This window comes from Nansenia antarctica (assembly GCF_963989245.1).
Source record: "Nansenia antarctica genome assembly, chromosome: 5".
Lineage (NCBI taxonomy): Eukaryota > Metazoa > Chordata > Actinopteri > Argentiniformes > Microstomatidae > Nansenia > Nansenia antarctica.
In genome coordinates this window covers 1,846,346-1,857,724 of record NC_137690.1, presented here as the reverse complement: position 1 = coordinate 1,857,724, position 11,379 = coordinate 1,846,346, and the positions used below count along the sequence as shown (strand labels likewise).

Sequence of the window (11,379 nt, the reverse complement as noted above, 5' to 3'; positions counted from 1 at the left end):
GGTAAGCAGTACTTCAGTAGGTTAGCCAAGGTAAGCAGTACTTCAGTAGGTTAGCCAAGGTAAGCAGTACTTCAGTAGAACTTAGGTTAGCCAAGTGGAAGCCACTTTTATGCAACCATTGAAATTAGACGTCTATCCTACTGCATGTCTGACCGATTTAGACTTGAGGTCAAGGTCCAGGTCTGTGTTTATGAGTCAAGGTCCAGGTCTGTGTTTATGCCCTAACCCTGTGTTTAATCTAATCTAATCTAATCTAATGTAACCTAATCTAACCTAACCTAATCTAATCTAATCTAATCTAATCTAATCTAACCTAACCTAACCTAACCTAATCTAATCTAATCTAACCTAACCTAACCTAACCTAACCTAATCTAATCTAATCTAACCTAACCTAACCTAACCTAACCTAACCTAATCTAATCTAACCTAACCTAACCTAACCTAACCTAACCTAACCTAACCTAACCTAACCTAACCTAATCTAACCTAATCTAACCTAATCTAATCTAATCTAATCTAATCTAATCTAACCTAATCTAACCTAATCTAACCTAATGACCCTGTTTCTCTCCTGTCCCAGAAAAAACACACCTGCTGCAAAACAACTTGTGCCTCAAAGACCCGCCCCCCCGCCCCCTGTCTAGCCCGAGGAGGACGACAGGGTTGGCTAGTGGGGTGTGCCAGTCAAGCCCCGCCCCCCCCCTCCACCCCACACCTCACCGTACCCATGTATGGAGCTGCTGACTCTGCCAAAACCCAGACCACAGATGCAGTCACCTGACTCTTCAGGCTCCTCCAGCAGTACAGAGCTGACCCCCACCTGACCCCTGACCCCTGAGCTGTGCGGGGGGGTCTCCAGCAGGCAGCAGAGACGACCTCTGACCTCCAGCACCCAGGACGACGGCTCCCAGACACCCCCCCCCTCACCCTTCCCCTCAAACCCACCCTTCCCCTCCCCCTCACCTCCACTGTGTCCATGTTTTGTACTCCGCCCCCTCCCCCCCCCTGCACATAGTTTGGGCTCCTCCGATGCTTTCATCAGGTTCAGGTCCTGATAGAGGCCCCCCCCCCCCACCCCCTCCTACACCAGGGGAGGCTGGCGGAGGTAGGAATCGGAGGACTGGGGGCTCATCGTGCCAGTGGTGCATGGAACGGCAAGGAGGAACGAACGGATGTAATTTGATACCGCTCCCTCGTTCACCTCCACCACGCGTCACAGTGTCACAGCCCTCCCCCGTCCTCCGGTTTCTACCTCCGCCAGCCTCCCCTGCCTGAGTTATGATGATACGGCCGAACGGACTTGTTGATTTAATTTTATATTATACAGAAGCAGCCTTTCAGCGTTTAAACAGGCCCGCCATGTCGCATTTCCCTCGCTGCGTTCAGGTGCAGAAATTAACAGGTTTTTTTAAAAATCAGTTAGCTTGTGCTCAGTTGTTGTTGTTGTTGTTGTTGTTGCAATGCAGTTACATTGAAGGTTACCACGACAACCGTGACTTTACTTTGTTACCACGACGACCTTGACTTTACTTTGTTACCACGACGACCGTGACTTTACTTTGTTACCACGACGACCTTGACTTTACTTTGTTACCACGACGACCGTGACTTTACTTTGTTACCACAACAACCTTGACTTTACTTTTGTTACCACTAGGGCTGGGCAAACGATAAAAATTTCTTTTTCGATAATCGCAAGAATTAACGATCAATTGCAGTGTTTCCTCTACATGCATTTCATCGTGGCGGACCGCCACGATGGAATTTCCTCCGCCACCATTCAGATTTCTCAAAAAAAAAAAAAAAAAATGTAGGCCGCTTTTCAGACCTTCACATCGCTAGACACACCCACAAGCGCGAAGCGACGCGCTTGCAAAACTGTTTTGTGATTGGTCGAATACATCTAGGCTGCGTGTAGTCTACAAACTACTTCAAATGTTACAATATGCGCGACGACGGTGCTGGATCCTGGATCTGTGCATCGGTGTGCAGGAAGAACACGGAGCAGGCGCCAGACCAGACTAGATGATCGTGGAGTGAAGATATTATGAAAGTGTACGTGCTTGTCGATCACCCGTCGCATCGCGTACGCTTTAATAATCTCTTCACTCCACAATCATCTAGTCTGGTCTGGCGCCTGCTCCGTCTGTTTTTCTTCCTGCACACAGGTAAACAGATCCAGGATCCAGCAGCGTCTTCGGGCTCGCGCAAACAAACCCGGCGAATTTTTTTACTTGCCCCAGGCAAGCGTTACTGTTGAACCCTGCTGATACATGATTCTTCCCTGCACATTGACAATGTTTTCTCTCTCCTCTTTCTTCTGCGTTGTGAAGGGATCCACTGCAGCGTACACGAAAAGCGGCTACTGTGTCAACCGCTTCCCATAATAGTTACAACAACCATAAAGCCTCCATAATGATAATGAAAAGAAGGGGAGACGAATTTTTTATTGACAACGGAATTACATGCTGGAAAAACATGCAGACACAGACAATAAGAGACACACGGGAGAAGTACGGGAAAACATTTGATTTTTTTGGGCCATCCTCGAGTTTTGGCTGAAATTACGTCGTTGTTTTGAGCGCGCGTGCGCGTTTCATGCGCGTGCACGCGGAAAAAATCGCGGGCGCGCGCGGCCAACGCTACCCGCAACCATTGTAAAAATTCCTGGAGGAAACACTGAATTATCGATTAATCGATAACCTTTTTTTTCCTTGGGGAAAAAACTTTATTTGTGTTGCTATTGCACACATTCATTCATTCACATTCAAACTAGACACTACAGTCAGATAACAATCCTCTTAAACAAGGCAGTGAGTAGCCTAAATTGTTTAACTTAAAAACACATTTTACGTTATAAATAAAAATATAGAAAATAAGTAACTCACCATAGGAGCAGTAAAAAAACTGTTACTCACAAATAGGAGGATGACTGAAAACGTTAGTGTCCTTAAGAGCGTCCAGCTTAACTTAAATTTAAACTCCAGCGAGAGACTGTAGGCGGCAGGCCTACTGGTTCTTGTTCAGAAAGATGATCATGTTAACATGTTCAGGGGTGAGAGACGAACGCAATCTGGTGACACGTGGACAAACTAATTTCCATTATTATTATTATTATAAAATAAAAATAAAAAGATTATTGAGCAAAATATTTTGTGATCGACCAAGATCCTTATCGATCAATTATCGATCGCCGATCATTGATGCCCACCCCTAGTTACCACGACGACCGTGACTTTACTTGGTTACCACAACAACCTTGACTTTACTTTGTTACCACGACGACTGTGACTTTACTTTGTTACCCCGACGACCATGACTTTACTTGGTTACCACGACGACCGTGACTTTACTTGGTTACCACGACAACCTTGACTTTACTTGGTTACCACGACGACCTTGACTTTACTTTGTTACCACGACGACCGTGACTTTACTTTGTTACCACGACGACGTGACTTTACTTTGTTACCACGACGATGTGACTTTACTTTGTTACCACGACGACCGTGACTTTACTTGGTTACCACGACAACCTCACCGCACCAGAAGATCAGATTAAGGCCACAGGGGCCGGTTGCATAAAGATAGATTAAGACTGGTCTAAGCCTCAGACTAGTCTTATTCTCATAAATATAGATTAAGGCTGGTCTAAGCCTTAGACTAGTTTTATATTCTCATAAACATAGATTAAGACTGGTCTAAGCCTTAGACTAGTTTTATATTCTCATAAACATAGATTAAGACTGGTCTAAGCCTTAGACTAGTTTTATATTCTCATAAACATAGATTAAGACTGGTCTAAACCTTAGACTAGTCTTATATTCTTATAAACATAGATTAAGACTGGTCTAAGCCTTAAGCCGAGTACACACTAGACGATTTTAACCCCGATTTAGCTGTCGCCGACCAGTTTCTTGCGGTCGGAGACAAAATCCTCCCGTCGTTGCAAACTCGGGGACGACGCTTGTTTAATGTGACAGGCTCAGAGACGCAATCGGAGGACCGCCGATCCCGTCGGAGGGCCGTCGCAGGGCTCTAGATTTTTTCAAACATGTTTCATTTTATGGGCGCACAATCTGCTAGTCTGAGATGGGCAACAACCCGTGTGGACAGCACAGCCAATGAGAGGTCGAGGAAATGCAGCGCGGAGGAGGCGTGAAAGTAGAAATGGCTATTTATATAATAGTAAATAGCCTATTATATAAATAGCCATATATGTATATATATGTATATATTACATATAGTAATATGGCTATTTTCTAGTAGAAATGAGCTCCATCTTTTTTTGACAGCTGTCAACGTCTCGTCATCATGTGCTGATATCGCGACACTACAGCTTGGCGAATCGTCCTGACCAAGTGAAGAATCTTGTAGTCTGTGAGCCCCCGTCGTTGCCACATCCTGTAGTCTGCGCTGTGCTGCGCAGTCTACGCGCCGCTGCGACGCGGACACCAGCACGACGGTCGTTTAGTGTGAGAGGCTCAGCGATGTTACAACTTGAAAAGTCGTCTAGTCTGTAGCCGCCTTTAGACTAGTCTTATATTCTCATAACCATAGATTAAGACTGGTCTAAGCCTTAGACTAGGCTTATATTCTCAGGTTAGACCAGTCTAATTAAGACTGCCTGTTGCGTAACAATTAAGACTGACTTATTTTGAGGTTAGAAAGTTAGCCAAACCTTCCCCCCCCTGGCTAAGCTTGATTTAAGAGCTGTGTTGCTATGGGAACGAGTCAGCCTTAAGAGCTGCGTTGCTATGGGAACGAGTCAGCCTTAAGTGTCAGTTGGAAATTTGTTTTTTCTCTGTTAGCTTCATAGCTTTCCCGTTTAACTGGTTAAAAGTGCTAAGCAGTATCCGGTTGTTAAGTCGTGACGTGTTTCCGGGTCCAAAGTTGGCTGAGGCGCTGTCTTCGAAATGCCGCAATAATAATAATAATAATTAACTTTATGTATATAGCGCTTTTCCGAGGCTCAAATACCCTGACAAATATGGGGAAAACGGGAAAGTGCTGTCCCTTGTTGTATGAATAGATCCCAGTCTAAAAAACGATTAAACTGTCATTCTACCGCTGTAGTACTCTGGTATTCTGGTGCGGAGAATTTCTGATTTGGACCCGGAAATTGCAAAACGTCACGTTTGACGTCAGACTTAACAACCGAATACTTTTCTCCACATAATATTCCTCCAATATGTATACGTTTTCAGCAGAAGAAAAGTCAGTCTTACTTTAGTCACTCATAGGCTAGCCTTATGCAACAGGAACATTTTAGAGTCTATAGCAAGACTGACTTAAAGTGAGATCTCAGTCTAAGACTGGGTCTATCTTTATTAAAGTGAGATCTAAGTCTAAGACTGGGCCTATCTTTATTAAAGTGAGATCTCAGTCTAAGACTGGGTCTATCTTTATCAAAGTGAGATCTAAGTCTAAGACTGGATCTATCTTTATTAAAGTGAGATCTAAGTCTAAGACTGGGCCTATCTTTATTAAAGTGAAATCTAAGTCTAAGACTGGGTCCATCTTTATTAAAGTGAGATCTAAGTCTAAGACTGGGCCTATCTTTATTAAAGTGAGATCTAAGTCTAAGACTGGGTCTATCTTTATTAAAGTGAGATCTAAGTCTAAGACTGGGTCTATCTTTATTAAAGTGAGATCTAAGTCTAAGACTGGGTCTATCTTTATTAAAGTGAGATCTAAGTGTAAGACTGGGTCTATCTTTATTAAAGTGAGATCTAAGTCTAAGACTGGGTCTATCTTTATTAAAGTAAGATCTAAGTCTAAGACTGGGTCTATGTTTATCAAAGTGAGATCTAAGACTGGGTCTATCTTTATTAAAGTGAGATCTAAGTCTAAGACTGGGTCTATCTTTATTAAAGTGAGATCTAAGTCTAAGACTGGGTCTATCTTTATTAAAGTGAGATCTAAGTCTAAGACTGGGTCTATCTTTATTAAAGTCAGATCTAAGTCTAAGACTGGGTCTATCTTTATTCAAGTGAGATCTAAGTCTAAGACTGGGTCTATCTTTATTAAAGTGAGATCTAAGTCTAAGACTGGGTCTGTCTTTATTCAAGTGAGATCTAAGTCTAAGACTGGGTCTATCTTTATTAAAGTCAGATCTAAGTCTAAGACTGGGTCTATCTTTATGATAGTGAGATCCAAGTCTAAGACTGGGTCTATCTTTATTGAAGTGAGATCTAAGTCTAAGACTGGGTCTATCTTTATCAAAGTGAGATCTAAGTCCAAGACGGATCGATCTTTATGCAACCGGCCCCTGGTCTGCACCTTGTCACGACTCTGGATCATGTGACCAAGTCAACATATTATGCACATAGCCTGTCCTACTGTTGTCATGTTTCTATTCAACAGGCTTTATAGGAAACATTGTTATTTTTATTTTATTTGCCAAGTAACTACTACCCCCCCCCCCCCCCCCCCAGTAGGTAAATGCACAGATATTATAGTTTCAACATTTTATTTTTGTTTTATGAGTCTGTTGTTGTTGTTAATGATTGTGATACTTTATGTGTATCCATATAATGTCTGACCTGTGGTATGTCGGGGTGTGTATCCCCAACCCTATGATTTGTTTAAAAAAACAAAACGAAACAAAAAAAAAGAAGAAGAAGAAATAATTACCCCCAAAATTAGTAATCTATCTCTATTCAAGGGCTACATACATAACACTGCATGTGATGGTTATAATAACATGTTATAATAACATGTCTGCAATCGTCGGAGAACCCAACAAGGATCATCTATGCCAGCGACCGCCAAGTCCGACAGTCGTCCAACAACTACAACAGCTACATCATCTCCTGTGTTCCTCACCCTGCTGTCCTGGTTGGTGGAGGTCGGAGAGTAGAGGCCGGCGGAGGTAGGAATCGGAGGCCGGAGGACTCGTCGTAAGGCATGGGTACGTTATGAGCGACGGCGTCACACAACACGCTGACCCTGTCACCCTCATTCCGTTCCACGCGTTTACAATGAACCTCCGATGTCTACCTCCGCTGGCCTCTCCTGGCTGGAGGCTGTTTGAGCAGCCAGTGCTTCTACCTTGCAGAGACATTACTGGGGGGGGGAGGGTAGCGCATTCCTACCACAAAATGGCCACCAGAAGCAGAGACATTACTGGGATATAATACCGCATCCTAACACAAAATGGCCGCCGAAGCAGAGACTGTGTTACCATAGCTACGCAACTGTTCACTAATTCTCTATGCTGTTTACTACAGGGGAGGCTGGTGGAGGTAGAAAGGGAGAAGGTAGAAGGCTCATTGGAACGTATGGGGGGCAGAATTTAATGGGTTAATGCATTAGAACAAGCCCTCCCCGCCCGTCCTCCGATTTTTCTACCTCCACCAGCCTCCCCTTGCTGTGTGCTGTCTCTGGCAATACTGTAGGGAAAGACCCAGAAGGTGCGTTTAGTGACAGCCGTATGCTAGGCCTATAGGCTAGGCTAGGTATGCTAGGCCTATAGGCTACTTGCTGGAACGAAAACAAAAACAAACAAAAAAAATACAAGATTTTGACGAATTAGTTTTGTTTGAGAATCATCGTGTACATATTTGACACATTTTACATTTTGGTGTTGCAGGACGTTGTGTAAATGTGTACCGTATAGCTTAACACTAGAACAGCCGTGGGTGGGGGGTTCATTTGACCCCTGTGAGTAAAAAAAAGAAAGAAAAAGTTACATCTTTGCCCTCGATCAAATTTCAGGACCCTCCTACTCACATGACTTGTCCTAGATATGTGCGTTCTACCACCCAGCATCCTTACATTTTCAAAATCACATCAGGATAAGCTAGTATGAAGATATTTCGCAAGTTTTTCTGTGTAGGAGGCAGGCTAATTTACAAGGCGGCCAACTAGTGGTCGTTGTATGTAAGTAGCAGCTTCCCATTCTAAAGACTATGGTCATTTGACCCCCCGAGGCGGCTCTTATAGTAGGTATAAAAAAAAAAGCACGGCTGTTCTAGTGTTGATAACATAATTGACAATAATGGATTGATTTGATTGGTTGATTGGCTGGCCTGGCCTGATTGCACTGTTCCCCTCCATCTGCCAGGCCTCCTGTGTGTGATTATAACGCTGCTGTGAATTGCAGCTGACGGACAGCCCAGGGGGGTATTCCATCAACGTCGCTAAAGGAAAATCCAGGCTTATTCTTTTGATAATCTCGTGAGATTTATCCAAAATAAAAACCTGGATTTTCTGAAGAAAATCTTGCGAGGTTTTAATCAGAATAAGCCTGGATTTTCCTTTAGCAACGTTGATGGAATACCCCCCAGGCTGCTCAGAGTGGTGGTGATTTTGGTATTGCATTGCATATGAAATAAAACCCACATACTCCCTTGAATTCCCCACTTTTTCAGTGTGTTCGTTCTTAAAGTCGAAATTGTATTAATGTACATTTTGTTCATATTGTTTCAAAACAATCATCGTCAATGCTCTCTTTAATAACCAGTTAGTTGCAAGACTGTCTCACTTTGTTTCAACTACCCAGAAAATCGTATTATCAATCCTGAGGGGGGTGGGGGGTAGCAGTAGCGATCTTTTCCAAATGTTGGTCCATCAATGTATTGGTACCATTGGCCATTACCAAGTGCTTCACAACAGAAGCGATACTGAACAGTAGAAACTAGCTATTTATCGTCCAAACCATCTTTAAAGTACCAAAATAACATTTTGCAAGCCCACACGGTTTCTACTGGAACTTATTTTACTAGTTATGACCTCATTTAGGGGCGGCAGGTAGTCTAGAGGTTAGAGAGACAGGTAGCCTAGAGGTTAGAGAGGCAGGTAGCCTAGAGGTTAGAGAGGCAGGTAGCCTAGAGGTTAGAGAGGCAGGTAGCCTAGAGGTTAGAGAGGCAGGTAGCCTAGAGGTTAGAGAGGCCGGTAGCCTAGAGGTTAGAGAGGCCGGTAGCCTAGAGGTTAGAGAGGCCGGTAGCCTAGAGGTTAGAGGGGCAGGTAGTCTAGAGGTTAGAGAGACAGGTAGCCTAGAGGTTAGAGAGGCCGGTAGCCTAGAGGTTAGAGAGGCAGGTAGTCTAGAGGTTAGAGAGGCAGGTAGTCTAGAGGTTAGAGAGACAGGTAATCTAGAGGTTAGATAGATAGACTTTATTTGTCATTGTTACAGTACAGGTACCAAACAACGAAATTTAGGAGGGGAGGCTCCCCTGGTGTTTAAGAAAGGAAAAAGAAACACATTTTGGAAAAAGCATAGATGCATAAAATCACAAGAAGATAAGGAGCTGGTTTACATCAATAGAGGCTATGTACACAATCCACTGTACTATACTGCACAGATAGTCAACTAGGGTTGTCATATTGCACAAGAAAGTATTTTTTCACATTTTTTTTAAAGTGTCACAGTTTGCAGGCTTGAAAATGTACATGTTTGTGCCTCAGCACTAACTGCCATTACAATCCGTCCGGACTTGTCCTGGGCCCAGAACTTAGGCCTTTTCTGTGTTCAGGGCCTTGACGGCCCTGTGGTAGAAGCTGTCCTTCAGTCTGTTTGTCCTAGCGGCCGGGGTCCTGTACCTCCTGTTCGAGGGCAGCTTGACAAAGTGTTCGTGCCCAGGGTGGGTCGGGTCCTTGGAGATCTTGGAGGCCCTCCTGAGACAGCGTGTTTCGTACAGCTCCTTCAGAGAGGGGAGGGTGGCGCCGGTGATCCCCTGTGCTGTTCTCACGACTCTCTGTAGATCGTTTCTCTCCGCTGCCGTGCAGCTGTGGTACCAGTTGGAGATGCCGAAGGTGAGGATGCTCTCCACTGCGCCGTGGTAGAAGGCCACCAGCATCTCCTGCTTGCTGTGTTGTTTCTTGAGGCATCTCAGGGTGTATAGCCGCTGTTGTGCCCTCTTGATGGTGCCTTTAGTGTTGTCCTTCCAGGCCAGGTCATCCCGTATGATGTGTCCCAGGAAACGGAGGTTTGAGACCATCTCTACGCTCTCTCCGTCGATGAGCAGGGGCAGGATCTCGGACTTTTTCCTCCTGTAGTCTACGATGAGTTCCTGGGTCTTTGACTTGTTTAGCAGCAGGTTGTTTACCTTGCACAGCTTGCTCAATTGCTCTACCTCATCCCTGTACGCCGCCTCGTCCCCCCCCGAGATACATCCCACCACGGTGGTGTCGTCTGCAAACTTTACGATGTAGTTGCTGGGGTGGATGGGGGTGAAGTCGTGGGTGTAGAGGTTGTAGAGGATGGGGCTTAGCACGCAGCCCTGGGGTGACCCAGTGCTGAGGCTGAGGGCTGTGGAGGTGTGGGGGCCCACCCGCACCCTCTGGGGGCGGTTGGTCAGGAAGTCCTTGATCCACGCACATATAGAGTGTGATAGACCCAGGTCTAGTAGTTTGGTCACTAGCCTGTCTGGAAGGATGGTGTTAAAGGCGGAGCTGAAGTCCACGAAGAGCAGTCTCGCGTAGCTGTTTCCCCTCTCCAGGTGGGATAGAGTGGCGTGGAGAGTCGTCGCTATGGCGTCCTCTGTGGACCTGTGGGCTCTGTAGGCGAACTGGTATGGATCCAGGTTGGGCGGGAGGCGTGTGAGTATGTGGGCCCGGACTAGTTTCTCGAAGCACTTCATGATGATTGGTGTAAGTGCCACCGGGCGGTAGTCGTTTAGGCAGCTCACCGTGCTTTTCTTCGGGACTGGGATGATAGTTGAGGTTTTCAGGCAGGGTGGGACGGTGGCCTGGGACAGGGACTGGTTAAAGATGTTGGTGAAAACCCCGGCCAGCTGGTCGGCGCAGTCTCTCAGCACCCGTCCCAGGACGCCATCCGGCCCCGAGGCTTTCCTGGGGTCCACCGCCTTCAGTACGCGTCTCACCTCGTGCTCTGTGAGGGTGAGGCTGCTGAGAGCTGGAGAGAGTGGTGTCTGTGTTGTGGTTACCTCCGTTCGCCCCTCGTCGAACCGGGCGTAGAAGGTGTTCAGCTTTCCCGCCAGCAGGGGGTCGTCCTCTGCGGCTGTGAGCCTGTTGGCTCTGAAGTTTGTCATCTGCTGAACCCCCTGCCACATCCGCCTGGAGTCGTTGCTCAGGAGGCATTCCTCAATCTTCTCTCTGTGCTCTGCCTTGGCCGCTTTGATGCCGCGCTTTAGGTTGGCCCTGGTGGAGCTGTACAGCGGTGTGCGCTTCCCTGCGAAGAAGGCGTTGTCCCTCTCATTTAACAGTTTTTGGACCTTCCAAGTCATCCATGGCTTCGTGTTGGGGTAGACCCGGACCCGTTTGTCCACGGTGACTGAGTTGGTGCAGTTCACTATGTGGTTCAGAACCGACGACGTGTACTGTTCCAGGTCCTCATGCTCATATTCCTGCCATAGGGTGTCATTTAGGCAGATCTGCAGTGGAGCGGACCCTTCTGGCCAGGTTCTGACAGTCT

The 11,379-nt window shown here is 46.0% G+C and overlaps 1 protein-coding gene across 1 annotated transcript in view; it reads left to right on the top strand.

Moving 5' to 3' along the window:
- The window catches only part of adam9a (ADAM metallopeptidase domain 9a), a gene marked incomplete at its 5' end in the record, with an annotated part of 55,447 nt that extends 54,733 nt beyond the window's left edge, over positions 1-714 (top strand). The window contains one exon of the mRNA XM_080532894.1: positions 583-714. Within this exon, the coding sequence (XP_080389020.1) occupies positions 583-646 (64 nt within the window). The 3' untranslated portion in view covers positions 647-714. The remainder of the gene's footprint in view (positions 1-582) is intronic.
- Positions 715-11,379: the final 10,665 nt, after the last annotated feature.